Source organism: Leucopleurus acutus, assembly GCF_964270905.1.
Source record: "Leucopleurus acutus genome assembly, chromosome: 14".
In the NCBI taxonomy this organism is placed as follows: Eukaryota; Metazoa; Chordata; class Mammalia; order Artiodactyla; family Delphinidae; genus Leucopleurus; species Leucopleurus acutus.
Genome location: NC_139156.1, coordinates 79,855,143 through 79,871,906, shown reverse-complemented (window position 1 = coordinate 79,871,906; position 16,764 = coordinate 79,855,143). Strand labels below are relative to the sequence as shown.

Here is a 16,764-nt window from a genome sequence, read left to right as displayed (position 1 = left end):
CCGCGTGAGCGCGGAGCCCCATGGGAGGCTCCGCAGCCGGGGGGGTCTGGCATCGGGAGCGCATTTGGCTGTGAAGGCCGGTGCGGCTCCATCGCAGGAGCCCCACAGGACGGGGTAGAAGAGGAGACTCCGCTCCGGAGGGCGCACGCAAGCTCCCTCGCGTGACAACGGCATGACTGCACAGCAGCCTGAGCCCGACCTACCTGCGGGTCTTGGAGGGTCTCCTCGGGAGGTAGCGGCCGTCTGCGGCTCTCTCTGGGGTCATAAATGCTGCTGGCAGACATTTTGGGTCCTTGGTCCCGGAGACCTGGTCCAACCAACAGCCTGCAGGCTCCAGCGCCGGGGCGCCTCAGGCCAAAGCACCCAAAGGGCGGGCACCCAGCCCCACCCATGAGTAGACAGGCCGCCTCGACTGGAGCCCAGGGCCACCTCCACACACGCCACTAGGCCTAGACCCAGCCCCGCCCAACAGCGGGCGGGCACCAGCCCCTCCCCTTCCGGGCACCGGCAGGAAGCGCGCCCAAACCTCTAGACCAGCCTCGGCCACTAGGGGGCAGACGGCAGCGGCCGGGAAACTACTGAGTCTGCAAACATAGCTCACTACCTACCCTGGTCCTGTACTGGGACACACAGGACATATCCCACAGAGAGCCACTTCTCCCAGGTCGAGAAATGTAACTAAGCTACTACGTATAGGTTGACAGAGGCTAATGCAAAGACAGCACACGAGGACGCGGAAGCCAGAGGCACGAGGGGCCATGAGCGACTCCGAGAATCAGCAGAAACGAAGGCAAGGCCTGGAGTTTTCACAGATATGGAACTGGTGAATTTATACAGATATGGTGAATTTCGATATAAATTCAGTAATAAAGTGGAGCAGCCAATCTACTGGAAAGAGCTCAAGTAATGACTGTAAAGATGATCCAAGAATTCAGGAAAAGAATGGATGCACAGTGCGAGAAGTTCCAAGAAGTTTTTAGCAGAGTTAGAAACATAAAGACCGACCAAATAAGAGTTGATGAATTTAAGCACAAATTGTGGAACCAAAACAATAGATCTCTGCCCAAGGAAGCATGCCAATGTGCACTAACATTTCCATTTCCAAAGACCTAAGTGTGCTGCAACATTAGCACATGGGAACAACCAAGCTATTATCACTCTACTTAAATCTTGGGTTGAGCACCATTCACCCAGCATCCCCACCGCCTGGTTCCATTACTGTGTAAAACTTTAGATAGTAAACAGTGTTCAGCAATTACTTGTCTAGACGGAAAAAACTTTTTTGGTATTGGTTGTTTTTAACACAACATAGCTAGCTTTCAAAAGTGGTACCTAATTTTAAAGCACCAAAGCTGTCACTCAAATAAGATGTACTTGGCATAATCAGCTCTCAAGTAAGGATATCACTACCTTCCGTAAGCATTAATGCTGATTATTTCTCAGAAAGCCAAGTGATACCCAGCTTGGGCTGCACTACAGTTCACAAGGGCACATAGTCTTCATTCCCTCCTAAAATAAACCTAAGTTGACCCCTCACACTCCTCCAGCCAGTCCTTAAGTTTTCCTGGGTCCATTCCTCTCTTGCCAAGCTGTCTGCCCCTTGCTCTTTCCCCACCTACAATCCTTCTGACTGTCCCAAGTCCATCCCCCGTCTGGGAAGATGCAGGGCAGAAGAGTGTTTCCTAGCTGCACGGTCAATTACTGACGAATCACCACTATACTGTTTTGGATTTGGGATCCTACTAGGAAAATGAACCTACCAACACATGTTTGAACTAGTCACCCCACTCCACCTCACCCCTCAAAAAGCATGCAGGCTTGTCACTGAAAAAAGCACACTGTTCACAAACCTGGAAGGTTCCTGAGGAAGAGTCCTTTAATGTGCAAGGGACCTAGTCTGATGTTCTTATTTTACAGATGAGAATACTGGAGTTGAGATGTCATGTGGACTTGCCCAAGGCTGGCAGCTATCCAGAGGGAGAAACTAGAACCACACTCCAAACTCATCCCACTACATCCCAACCACCACAAAACCCTGCAGTTAAAGTTTTTAAGAAAAACAAAATGTCTAATACACAGAAAAGGTCTCTCTACATTCAGACAGAATAAAGGCAACCGGTACAACGAGAAATGCTCAACAAACACCACTAAGTACCAAGGATCTTTATTCTCAGGTCTGATACTGAATCTGTGGCTGCAGATAATGTCACTATTTTGAGAATAAAAGGTCCCATTATCTTCATTCTTTGCAAGTCTTCAGCCACAAAGTTATACCTTATTCCCATAACAAGATAAGTGAATCAGGCTGGAGGGGGATTCAGGAGGTACACTGACGATAAAAGCAAAGGGGAACACAAACTTTTACAAGCATATTGTCCCAGCTACCTTGAAGGTTAAATTTCAGATTAATTTACAAAAGTAGTGACAGAAACATGATTTCACTGAAAATCAACACAAGTTATCCCTTAAAAAAAAATCAATTCAGAAATACTAAGTCAGGCAAGCATGCAAAATTCAGAGTATTAAAAAATGCAAGGGCTGGTTGCCCAAACAGATATATCCCTCAGAAAAAGGGATTTGAAAATGCTGAACAGAACCAAAGGAATTAGAAGCTGAATCAGCAGACCAATTCCCTCATTTTATAAATGTGGGCAGACATTAACTGGCAAAGCTTACTCAGCTAGATTAAGGGTGTACACAGATCTAATTCCTGGTGCTATTTGCAACTACACATATCTAAAATACAAGGAGATAAATATCCGGAACACATTAGGCCCACTGATATAATCAACAGTGGGAGTGAAGTTACTATAGCACAGCAGCACATTAGACATATTTAAGAGATTAAATGGAAAGAAAGAATCTCTTAAAGATTTTAATGCTCAGTTTTAATACACAATCAAGTTTCCATCCAATCATCTGATGTACAGCAAACTGTACTAGCTTAAAGGAAAAAATTGCATTCTTCAGTTTTCTTCTACACTTTTTTTGGCCTATCAAAACTGAGCATTGGGTATTTTTAATGTAAGTAATATGATGTTATACATGTACATTCTAACTGCACATTTTAGGAATAAACAAAATCCATATCTCGGTAACTGATAGTGTATTTATAAAATCAAAACCTATCAAAATACACTTTTCACTGAGAAAAATAAATAAAACAGACAAATGGATCTACACAAAGTAAAAATTAACTTTGGTAGATCTCAGTGTAGGACAGTCCATAACAAGCGTATTTGCCCTTACTCCCCCAGAGCTGATCATCTTCCAAGTTCAGATTTTTAAAATATTTTAAAATTGAGATTATTATGTTGACATATTTCTCATTCCACATCATCTTCAGCCAAGCTCTGAGCACTTACAATTCTCTGAAAGAGAAAAGAATTTTTAATTTTTAGAAGTATGATAAGCATTTAATCAGGATTCTAAGTTCAACATAAAATTCCCTTTGTATCAAATCTCTGAATCAAATCTTGCTGAGGTTTACCCATACTGAGATATCAACATTTAACACTTCATACGTTGTTTTTATCTGAGAAAATAATGATCATTGTCAGTCCCATCTCAAAATTCAAGTCAACAAAGGAACCATAACATTGTATCGTGTTACATGTTAGTCAATTTTGTAACTAAAACCAAAAAGAATTTAAGATCTCTTTTCACTCCCACAGGAAGAAATACCAATTAGTGCTATACTGATCATTCTATCCTCCAAACATTTCCCTTTTCTGCCTGTAAATGGTCACAGTCATTATACAAAGACATCATCCTCAGGTCAATTTCCCAAAAGCACTATGCTATGCTGTCTTTCAAAAGACAGATAATCTTAGAGGATTCTGACAACTGACTGGGAACCACATTAGTCTAAAATAAAAAAGACTGAAACTCCTTGGTTTTCCAACTCTTTCCCTTAAATCCTTTTTTTTTTTTTAAACATCTTTATTGGAGTATAACTGCTTTACAATGTTGTGTTAGTTTCTGCTGTATAACAAAGTGAATCAGCTATACGTATACATATATCCCCATATCCCCTCCCTCTTGCATCTCCCTCCCACCCTCCCTATCCCACCCCTCTAGGTGGTTGCAAAGCACCGAGCTGATCTCCCTGTGCTATGTGGCTGCTTCCCACTAGCTATTTTATGTTTGGTAGTGTATATATGTCCACGCTACTCTCTCACACCCTTCCCCCTCCCGTGTCCTCAAGTCCATTCTCTACGTCTGTGTCTTTATTCCTGTCCTGCCTCTAGGTTCATCAGAACCATTTTTTTTTTTAAGATTCCATGTATATGTGTTAGCATACGGTTATTTGTTTTTCTCTTTCTGACTTACTACACTCTGTATGACAGACTCTAGGTCCATTCCCTTAAATCTTTAGGACCCTTTTCTTTTCAGTCCCTTTCCAATCTAGATGAGTAAAGATTAGTTTAAAGAATTGTAAAGATGAGTTTAAAGAATTAACCAGTCATTTTACTAATTTTTAATTATATCAAAGATGAAAATTCATTTAATAGACACGATATTCCAAAAAGTAGATTCATTCGGGCTCCTTGAGAAGGATTTAAAAGGAATGCATTTTAATTAACTCCTAAGTTATGCTTAACCTCTTATTTAAATGGGATGTAGTCGAATAGCTCCAAACTTGAAGCCCACCTCAGCAGCAGCAGAGACACTGGGGCCTTCAGACAAGTGAGGTCAGAGGGAACCCAGAGCCCTTTATGACCTGACTTCCAAGCCATGCCACCTTGGCGCCTCTGGCCTCTGCCAGGCCCCTTAACTGCATGCGTGGTTTCACACAAGAGGCAGAAAGCTAGGTTCAGAAAGTAGCTGGGAGTGGCCTGAATTTGATGATTTGAATACTAAGGCCTGAGATTTAACACTAAGAGACATAATTCCTAATCGACTTCCTGGGCACAATCACTAGATTTTATGCCCCCTCATTTGGATGCTTTTCTCTTAGGGAAGAAAAGGTCAAGCACTGACATCTCCTTTTCATTACATGGAGGAGTTTCATGATGTCATCATGTCCACTAGGCTCCTTTTTAAAATGCCAATGTCCCTAAACATTTAACTCTCAGATACTACTCACTTATTTCATAACATTTCAAATCTTTACCTGACTAATTGTTGGGAGCTTAGTCAGAAGCATCTGGAACACTGGTGGTGGAAGAGTTTGCTGCAACACTTGCAGTAACTGCTGTGGCTGTCCACACACAGCAATCGCGTTTGTCAGATGGTCCACACCCTTCTCATATTCACCTGGAAGATTTACATAAACATAACATGAGACTGGAAAAGCCTTTGCCTTTGTTCAAAATTCAACCCTAAAGTCTTCACTGTATCTCCAAGTGAAAATGACCAAAAACATTGTGCAAGTAAAACCTAGAAAATATAGTAAGTACACTCATATAACTGATTAAGAAGCCATGAACAAGAATGAGTCAGATTATATGTACTGATATTGAAGGGACTCCAACACACATACAAAGAGGGGAAAATAAGGTACAGAAATGTCCAAGTTTAAAAAAAAAAAAAAGAAATGTCCAAGTTTATTACTATTTATATACTAAGAATACATAAGAAATTGCTAACAATGAAACAGTATTTTCTATGAGAATAGAGAACTGGAAGATTGGGGGACTGAGGTAGACAGGCCCAATTTCACTTTAAACTAATCCCTTATACTGTATGAATATCACCACATGTAAGTAGACACCCTAAAGGCCTTTAATCTCTTCTGAACCTAGTCACCACTGGCAGTCAACCTCTCTGCAGATCCAACAGCAAAAAATGCCAAGCAATCCTGGATATATTTACACATTTACAGGACCTCAATCGCAGTCAACTTGTCATCTTGAGCTACCTTCACACATGATGTTGCTACAACCTTTGCTGACCTGATAGCCAGATATCAAGTAGTACGTTTTACAATACCAACAGCATTGAAAGCACCATATAATCCTTTTATGACAGAGCAGAGGAAGGACGAACCAAGTGTTACAAGATGGAAGTCGCCATTTGGTATGAAACACTGTTGTGTTGAGCAGAACGCTCTTGTTTCCCCAATGCCTAGGCCCTCCCTCTCAGGGAATTCAAGGTGCAGCCTGAAGGAGACGTGAAAATATTTCCCTGATTGGTAGCTAACTCATTTTCTGTTGTAGACTTTTTCATTGGTTCTCCTACTCACTGATTTTTAATCTTAGTTTGTTGGCAATTTAATGTAGGGACTGTGCCATTTGTAACTCTTTCCGTGAAACTGAACAAATTCTGATTATGTCAAGAAATTATTTCCTGAGCTTCTGGGTTGGTGAATACATCGAAGTACTAGGAGGGCGGCACCTCCAGAGAAGGCGTGGAAGTCCCCACCCCCTAACCCTACGCCTCTCTTCTGTCTGGCTGCTCCTCAGTACTATCATCTATAATAAACCAAAAAAATAAAAATTAAACTTAAAAAAAAAAACAAATATAATAAACCAGTAAACAAAGTTTTCCAGCCCTGAGTAAGAATGTGACCGAACAAGGGAGTAAAGACTCTGGTAAATGAGGAGGAACTGCCTCCACCTAGCATTTCCACTTGAAGTATTCAAACTGAAGATACCATTAACTCTACAAAGAAGAATTAAAAACGGAAAATATAAGACTTAGGTCTTCCACATAAGATGGGACTTCCATCGGGGACACAATGGCTCCACTGACTTGGAAATTAAGATGCCACATGGCCAGTGAATCCTCATGCCACTGAACTTACAGGCAACAGACGGGATCACACTGTTGTCTGAGGATATGAATTCCGATTATTGAACGGAAATAGAGTGACTATACCAGAGGGTTATGTGTAGAACACAGGGGATCCTGAGACACCTCCTAAAACTTCTAAACACACTGGAAACCACTCATGAACAACCACAGCAATTAAGCGCAGTGAAACAAACCGCTTCCCCTCTGCCCTTGCAGCTCCAATCGCATTCACATATCCTGAGACGAGCTCTTGCCCAGCTAAGCGAGTATGCTTATGGAAGACCCCTGGACGCAGGAGGCCTTGCCAAGCAATAACGCTCACTGCCTAAGCTGCTTATGCTTTCTCATGGCTTACTTTTCCCAAATTCTAACCACCTGAGTCTTCTACCTCAGGCTGGGTTGGTAGATTCCACCAGAAGAAAAGGCAGCTTGGCAGCTAAGTTAAGTACCCCTCTGGTGTGTTGGGCTGAAACGGGAGCAACATACGCCTGGGAAAGAGAACAACTCTTCCCTACCCTTCCTTGAACCCCCCATCCCCCCACCACCATGAGTTAACTTTTCTTTTCCATCTGGATCTAAAGGCTAAAGACAAATAGACAGATGCCCACAGTACATGGATCTCCAATATAACCCAAACATACGCTCTATCCTTAGACACATATCATTATACATGCTTTTCTTTTTAGATATTAAAGTAATACAGTCATAGCCTCTCAAACGATCCTAATGAGGATTTAAGTGCTTTACCTTGCCCTATGATTAAACTTCATATTTTTCTTATACCGTGAAAAAAGTCAATTATTTCCTAGCAAGACGTTTCCATTTTAATTTATAAATATTAGCAGCTTACTATACCAATCAAATAAAAAACAATTACTGCCTCCCTTACCTCTCTCAAGAATTATTTCTTATGAAACAGGAGACATGATAAAAAGTAATATCACCATCGCAAACCTTTAATGTCTCCCCATAAAAAAAAAGGGAAAAAAAACACCCCACAAATGACCTGCATCATGTAGTTCAATACTATCTAAATCTATTATAACAGTGAGAATAAGAAAAACAAGTTGACACGTGATACTTTTTTTATTAATGACAGAAACTACTTCAAAGCTACTTTGAGATAAAAGCTAATTTGACAGTAAAAATATTTATAAATACTTCTGAACAGGTAAATTAACCTTCAGCCTTCTCTGGGACTTATTATATTAGCCATTCCTTCCTATAAGTACTAGAAAAGACCTGAAGGTTAGATGAAGGAGTTGAGGGAATTATACTCCCAGATATTCTTTGTCACTATTTATATATTACACTATGACTGTATTCTCTAAAGTACTTAAAAGCAACCTCATTTGTAAAGATTACTTGTCCTCATATTATTAAATGTCTCATATTATTAAATGCCTAAAAACTTGTCTTGAAGTATTTACAGTATCTTTTTAAAAAATAGCCCACACTACATTAAAAAAGCCACTCACCACCATAAGTTTATATTAGTGTGAAGAATTTTACCTTGTTTCCTAGTCTTTTAATGACTATTAATTACCTTGAGCTAGTAACTCTTCACCAAGCTGTATTTCTTCAAGGAAGAATTTCTGAACGGCTTCAGCATCTTTAAGGTCAGGTAACTGTTTAGAAATAGAATATTTAGTAACTGATACCAAAATTACTCCAGGAATATAAACAATACAAAAAATCATGCCACTAAAAAAACCTGAATAGCTCATTATGAAAACTGACAAAAAGAAATTCACTCTTCAACAACACTCGCAAGGATTAGAGGTTAGTATCTACATTCAAATAAATGCAAGAAAAAATACTTTTTCATCAAAGTGGTATTTGTTCTTAGAAAACTGTGAATCAAACCTAAAGTAAAAGGTAAAGAGTACACGGCTTCCCCGGTGGCGCAGTGGTTGAGAGTCTGTCTGCCGATGCAGGGGACACAGGTTCGTGCCCCGGTCCGGTCCGGGAAGATCCCACATGCCGCGGAGCGGCTGGGCCAGTGAGCCACGGCCGCTGGGCCTGCGCGTCCGGAGCCTGTGCTCCGCAACGGGAGAGGCCACAGCGGTGAGAGGCCCGCGTACCGCAAAAAAAATATATATATATATATATTTTAAAACAGAAAATCAATGTCTGATACCAATTAGCATTCTCAAAATACACATTTGAAGTAGACTATAAAATAATTGTTTCTCTAAAAGAAATTATTACCTTGGAAAGTCCAGCTCTCTCCTTGGCAAGCTTCTGTTTCTTTCTTCCTGCAAGAAAGGTAATATTTTCATTTCATCATTATTAAAATGGGAATCAAAGGAAGTCTAAATGCTGTGGCAGTCATTCATTCTATTTGCAAAACATGCCTGACTCAAGCTCTCTTCTTGTGATTTGTCAGGGTCATAAAAATTGTTCTGGTCAATGAGCTATGGACACTAGGACATTTCTGGGCAGAAGCGCTTTCCTTCCCTCTCAGGCACCAGGATGAGCAGTTTACAAGATGGAGACACTCCCCCAGCTGGGTCTCTTGAGTAATTATCATAAGCAAAGCAAGCCTCTCCTCCAACCTTCAACCTACACAGGACATGAAACACGAACAAAACTCAAGCCACTGTTGTTTCGGAGCTTTATTGCTGAAATATAACAGACTCTGTCTTTACTGACTTTTGAAAACTACCTGGCATTCTTAAATAGGGAAAAAACAAAACAACAACAAAAACAAAAAAACAAAATAAAACCAACAAAACCCCCAGCATTTGACAGTTTTCTTTAAAAAAAAAAAGAAAAAAAAGCATAGTTTTTATGCATTTGGCAAAAATAAGAGGGAAGAAGGGTAGCACTCAGAAATGATTCTTAATTCAACTACTGCCAGCTAGTTAAGAAAAAAAACCCCTCTGCCTAAAGTCTGTAAGTTGTTTTGGTTTTTTGTTTGTTTTTTGATATGAAATAGCAATACTACAAATCTTAGGAGTAAGTGATGCTGTTTAAATCTGTTAGTCAACCCTTAAAACCAAATCAATAATAGGACACTAACAGTATTTTAAGTTGTTGTTTAATTGTACACCCTGTGTGAAAGAGTGTTGGCACAAGGAAGCTCGGGCTTCCTTTATATCCCAGATCTTCCATTGACTAGCAGTGTGACCTTGGGCAAGTTACAGTTAACCGGTGTCTCCCCTTCTCTGTATGTAACAACTGGTTTATGAACAATACCTGCTTCATAGAGTTGATATGAGGATTAAATGAGTTAATGTATTTTTAAACAATGCCTGGTTGGTATCGTGAGATATAAACATTCAGTGTATTGAGACAGTGCAAATGTCCTCTTAAAACCTTAAAGCATTCTATAAATCCAAATTTCAATACATGACTAAAGAGGCAGTGACCTGCTTGCCTAAGTGCAGAGACAGATGGTTAATTTACTACAGTCAGGGAACCTTTTCTTATCTACACTTACAAACTAGGTTTAACCACACCAGTGTCTCTGGCCAACTCTAGCCCCCAGATTACATAAAGTGCTACAACTCTAAGGCTTAAAAACTGTCTTAGCACTTTCAACAAAAAAAAATAGGTTAAAGCTATCTTACATATTATTTTGAAGACTGCCTATTTTCCCCACCAGCTACCTTTGCTAGGTGTTCATCACCGGGCAACTGTGGGGAAACAGAACGCATAATATATTCTACCCCCAATTTGCTTAACTAAGGGTTTCATTCAGCCCTCTTTAGGCAGAAAATAATGACTGATAACCAGACTATATTAACTAATTACTAAGTATCAGTACGGTACAGCCTAGTGCTGGGAGGGTACAACAACTAGAAGAGAAAGCCCTCACAGAGGAATTGGACATGGAACACTTGGATGTTAAGGGTAAGCACCTGTTTTAGATGTTACATGCCAGACACTATTCTAAATGTTATTAATTAGTTTATTTTATCCTCATAGTAACCCTATTATCATCGCCATGTTACAGCACCTCAGAAGTTAAACCTGGAAAGTTTGTGGAATAAACAGAGAAATACAATATGCTAAGTCAGAATTATGGAAAATGACAAAAATGATAATGAAACAGTATTAGTTTCCAATCTTACAGGTTTTTTTTTTTAAATGGAGTGGAGAAGAACGCATGATTGTTGTTGAATGTTTGATAGTTACCAAATTTTAAGATCGCTTAGTTGCTTTAAATTTATAGCTGTTAAGATTAAAATTGTGGTTTAATTTATAAGACAATTAGCTTGTATAAATTTATAGCTATAAGATTAAAATTCTGGCTTTACTTTTATAAGACAATTGTTACATTAACTTATTTTCAGGGACAGTATCAAATAGGATCTCTGTGACAAAAGGACACAGAACACACTGAAAAACCAAGGAGTTACACATTCTATCAGCAAATCGACTCAAGATTTGCTAGAAATCAGTCCAAAGTGCTACTGTGTAACCTAACAAGTTAAAACAGACTAAAAAAAACTACATAAAATATGAACTTACAAAAAGTCCCAAATCTAAATCATTCTTAAAGCATTCATTTAAATGAGAAGATTACTCAATATATCTTAAAATGATGAATCATTTTACACAGTGCTGTATAATGAAAAACATCTATAGTTGGCACTATAATTCGTAGATTAATTTTCATTTATTAGTGATTATTTAGATATAAATTATGCTGTAGGAGTTCTGGTAATCTGCTCTTACTAATGGAAGGTTTAAAAAAAACTGAATAAATTAGAATCCCAGATCTAACCTCAAACCTATTTTAAACATCTTAACTCTTTTCCTTAAAAAAAAAAAAATACACACACACAAAACAAAACCCCAGAAACACTGATTTGAAAAACGCTGCCCTTTTATTCTAGATGTAAATATTCTATTAGGAATTAGGCTAGAAAAACACGAAATTAAACTAAACTGAAATCAATTTCGCTCCACAAATACAAAACGCCATCAAGTTCTTAAAATCGGTCAACCATACAGACTTTAAACAGACTGCAAAATTACTCTGAATAAGGTTTACCTGGTAAAGAAAATATCAAATAATTATATTCATAAACAATCTTCAGCGTTCATCCATTACCATGTGCCAGAGGTACTGTACTATACTCTACATTATACTATTTTACAACAGAGGAAAACTAAAGGTTGAAATCCGTTGCTCAAGGGTTATTCAGCTACTAATTCAAGCCTGACCACTTAAGTCATCAGGATACTGCTGAAACTAGAAAAAAAATTTATGGATTGAGGATGATGGAAAAGAAATTCTGAAAATAACAGATTTCTCAATTTGTCCAAAATGCTAGTTTCATGATTTCTTCAACCAAAAATTCATTTTCTCAAGGTTTAACAATAGAACTGTAGTGTTTCCAAAGAAAAAAAGGTTAATCCATTCTTTACAGAGCTCTGCATCCACGCCATCACCCCCCAGCTATTTCTGAAACTACAGGAAAATTATCTAAATTCCAACAGTTACACTTACAGCCAGCATTTACAGGGCCTTCTCCATGTCAGGAATGGTGGCAGGCACCTCAAATATTTTAATCTTCAAAAAACCAACTAGAGGCATTACCTGATTTTGCAAGCTAAGAAAATTAAGACTCAGCCCAAGATTATGCTAATCTGTGACTAACCTGGGCCAGAAAACTCAGTGTCTGAATCCAAAACAGCACTATTTCCATTACTCCACCTAACCATAAATAAATTATCTCCATATCCCTTTCTTCCTGAGACATAGGAGAGCTAGAATCAGATATCATAATGTAGATGGTATAAGAGCACCTTTTCCAGTAAGGTAGTCACTAGCCACGTGTGACTATAGAACATGTGAATGCCTTATTTTAGCTTAATTAAGCAGTAAATCATTAAATAGGATAATCACTTCTTCGTACTTCCTAGGCTTTAATAACTTACATATAAATTCTAATTTTATGAACTGTTTTGACTGAGCAACCTAGGTAAGTTACCAAAGTTATTTTTTAATGCAACAAATTTGCCCTTCTATTGCTGCAAACGAGCATACCTCCGAAATTCAAAGATCACAAAGGTTTTGGTGACACGATTCCCCTCTTGTAAATCTCTCTTAAAAGATGTCGCAGGTATGAAATAAGACTGAGCCACAGAAGCAAAGCCCTTTGGACTCCCCTGCAATCTCTATAGCATTCACTCATATCTTGGAAGCCTTTAGAACGAAGCTACCAAGAGGGTTTAAGAATGCAACCTTATCGTTTGAGAACGATACCGAGCTGGATTTGCAGATTTGGTCTCAAGCACAAATTCGTAAAATACAAAAAAACTCCGCAACTTTCGAGCTAGAAATAGAGGTTTAGAAAGATCAACAGCAAAAAAGACCACAACCCCCGCCCTAAATCATAATACAAACAAATATGCATCTACACGCCGAAAAGTGTTTGGGGAAAACAAAATGGGAACGCTCCCTCCTCCAAAATGGAGGGACTCGTGCGGGGCACAAGGACCGGGAGCAGCCCTGGGAGCGCGCGGCCAGCGCCATCACCTTTCTCTGGCTTGTTCGCTCGCCGCCCCAGACCCGGCAGCACCACGCGGCCGCCCAGCACGCGGCGGCCCGGCGAGGGGCAGGAGGGGATGGGGACGCCGGGGTGGGGTGGGGAGGCATCAGGCCCAGCAGACAGGAGACCCACTCACGTTCCCGCAGCCTGTTCTTGAAGTTGGGGTCACTCCGCCTCTTGCGGTCGAAGTAAATGCAGTACCCGATGAAAAGGGCCCCGCACACGCCGGCGGCGATGGCGCTGTTCCGGCCCACCATCTTCTCTCCAACTAGGAGTGGGGTCGGCGGCGGCGGCGGGGCCCGCGAAGAAGCCGTTGGCTCAGAACTCTCGGAGCGGACTGCGCCGCTGAGCCCCGACGCCCGCCGCGAGGGACGCGGAAAGGCGGAGATGCGTCACTTCCGGCCCCTGTGGCCGAGGCCCCCTAGGATGTCCGCGGCAGTGCCTGAGCGGAGGCTCCCGCGCTGCTTCTGCGCCTGCGCAGGGGCTTGGGCGCCGCCGCCGCCGCCGTCGCCGTTCGCGTAGGAGTCGGGATTTTGCTGGAGGCCGCGCACTCCCGTAAAAGCCGCTGAGCGTGATGTAACCAGGGCGGCACGTGGCGGTCGTGCGCAGACTCCAAAGCGTGTGTAGCCGACCTCCCTACTTGTGTCAAAGAAAGAAGGTCGCTGACCACAAATGCTTCATCTTTTTATAGAATGCAGGTAACGCGTGACTCTTGTTTGAATTTAATGGAATTTGCTTTTCAAGTTCAGTCACAATCCGTTGTGCCCCAAGGACCATAATCATACGATTAGTAGCTGGCTGGTCAGAAGAGTGAAACCATACGATTTCAAATGATGTTACAGTATAGCCTCAGGAGTGGAAGAAAATTAAATGGAGCGATTCCTGGAAAAGTGCAACGGGTAAGAGATTGAAGGAAAAACATAGAAAACATTGAGTTGTCAAGTTGTCATAGCCACTGAAAACATTATGTATGTAGTTTAAATTTAAAGAGGCAGAGGCGGAATCCTCTTTAAAACCTTGGAGTGATAGGCATGTGTTTTATTCATAGTGGATCCTGACAGTTTAGGCTAAGGAGATGGTTCCTGATGGGGTCTGGCCGGTTGGCACTACTCTGTGTATTACACGTCAGTGTGCCGTGTGCTAGGAGGGGTAAGTTTCGATCTCCACAGGGAGGGAACAGAAGCTCTGAATTTGGGACTCTCCCAGACCTCTCCCTGTGCCCCTCGTCTTTCCCTTTGGCTGGTTGTTTTTTGTTTTTTGCCCCACGGGACTTGGAGGATCTCAGTTCTCTGACCAGGGATGGAACCCAGGCCCTTGGCAGTGAACGCACTGAGTCCTAACCACTGGACCGCCAAGGAAGTCCCTGGCTGGGTTATTTCTATTTTTGGCTGTGTTGGGTCTTCGTTGCTGTGCGCAGGCTTTCTCTAGTTGCGGTGAGTGGGCTTCTCACTGCGGTGGCTTCTCTTGTTGGGGAGCACGGGCTCTAGGCGTGCGGGCTTCAGTAGTTGTGGCTCGGGGGCTCGAGTGCAGGCTCAGTAGTTGTGGCACGGTGGGCTCAGTAGTTGTGGCATACGGGCTTCGTTGCTCCGCAGCATGTGGGATCTTCCCGGACCAGGACTCGAACCGTGTTCCCTGCATTGGCAGGCGGATTCTTAACCGCTGCGCCACCCGGGAAGCCCCCTGGCTGGTTTTGATTTATATCCTTTTGCTACAATAAAACTGTAATCATACGTATGTTCTTGAGTTCTGAGTCCTTGCAGTGAGTTATTGAACCTGAGAGGGTAGTAGGAACCTCCAAATTAGTAGCTGGCTGGTCAGAAGAGTGGCCTGGAGACACCACCCCTCCCCCACATCTGTGACTGGTGCATGAGGGCAGTCTTGTAGGGGACTGTCCACTTAACCTATTTAGTTTGGCTCAACTCTGTGGTAGTTGGTGTCATTAGTTATTGCAAGGGTACCTATGGAAACATTTAGCTGGAGCTCCTAACCTAGTCCAAAAGCCTACGAAAGCCCTTCTGCCTGGACCTGAGACCCTATAAAAGACTGGAAATTAGATCAAAGGTACATGTGCATTGACAGGACTGCAGTGGGGTGTGAAGGGGCATATGCACCAAAGCAAAGCAAATGATTGAGATCAGAGGATTGCACACAACAGGAAAAAAAAGCTTTTCCTTATATCCTGCACACATACAGATTCTTCCTATCCCAAAAAGTGTACCTCAACTGATACAGGTAGGTCCTGAGCCTCAGGGGTGTTGGGACAGAAGACTCACAAGGCCACAGAGATGACATGAGGCCTCTTGGAAATCTGAGACTGTGTCCATTAGATTATGACTCTGAACAAAGAACATGCTGTTCTTCTGTATCCCTGTGTTGTACAGAGTAAATGCCATGTAAATGGGAGGTCACTGCTATGAGTCCAATAAACCAGGCAACACATTTATACAAAGCACAGTTAGTGCAACACCCGTGCCTTTGAATCTCTCAACCACACTACAGTTTTTAATACTTCTTTTTTTTTACATTTGTAACATACCTATAAGCATAGAATCCTGAAACAGAAACAGCCTGGAAATCCCTGAGGCATGTTGCTTGTGAGTGGAATCATTAATCGGTTGTGGAATGACCTTAGTGGACCATCACCAGTGTTTTAAATAAAATAGGATAGGGGCTTCCCTGGTGGAGCAGTGGTTGAGAGTCCGCCTGCCGATGCAGGGGACACGGGTTCGTGCCCCGGTCCGGGAGGATCCCACATGCCGCAGAGCGGCTGGGCCCGTGAGCCATGGCTGCTGAGCCTGCACGTCCGGAGCCTGTGCTCCACAACGGGAGAGGCCACAGCAGTGAGAGGCCCGTGTACCGCAAAAAAAAAAAAAAAAAAGGATAAAAAATATCAGATGGCAACATGTGTAGTAAGGACCGGTACTGTCTTGTGAACTTGTGTGTCAGTTAAATATACCAATGTTTGTACTGATCACAGTGTAAAACTAAAGCTATTGCAGATCACAGTCAAAAAAGAGGGAAACCACTGATCTAGTCCAAGCCCCTTATTTCACCAATCAGGATATTTAGATAAAGAGGTTGAGAGGCTTGTCCAAGGTCATGCATGCACAGCCAGAGAGATGGGTCAAGAATCAGATGTCCTTACACCCCACTCCAGGGCTCTTTACATGAAAACCTAAAGACCAACACTCTATGTTAAGGACACTAAAATTATATCTATTTATATACACTAAAAAGCATATAAATAAAATACACACTATAAAGAAAATACACGATGAAATTATAGTCTATGTAGTCTACAGATAAAGAATCTTTATATAAATTTAACTGGAAATATATGAAAAAATGTTCAAGAGCTATCAAGTGACAAGTATTTACTGAACCCTACTTATGAAAAACAAGATTCTAAGCACCGTAGAAGATACTAAGCATAAAATATCCAGTCCTTGGATACAGGAAAATGGAGTTCTTTCTGCTTTCCACAGAGCTACATATTAAAGATCCATTAGGTTTTCCC

At 41.5% G+C, this 16,764-nt stretch overlaps 1 protein-coding gene across 1 annotated transcript; it reads right to left on the bottom strand.

The window, feature by feature from the left end:
• Window positions 1-461: 461 nt before the first annotated feature.
• TOMM20 (translocase of outer mitochondrial membrane 20) lies at window positions 462-13,628 on the bottom strand. The gene is made up of 5 exons (XM_082854725.1): window positions 13,384-13,628; window positions 8,950-8,996; window positions 8,285-8,366; window positions 5,117-5,259; window positions 462-3,371 (listed from the first exon to the last, which is right to left on the bottom strand). Exons 1-5 carry the CDS (start codon window positions 13,502-13,504, stop codon window positions 3,327-3,329), a joined length of 438 nt encoding a protein of 145 aa, XP_082710851.1. The 5' UTR covers window positions 13,505-13,628; the 3' UTR covers window positions 462-3,326.
• Between the last annotated feature and the right edge of the window lie 3,136 nt (window positions 13,629-16,764).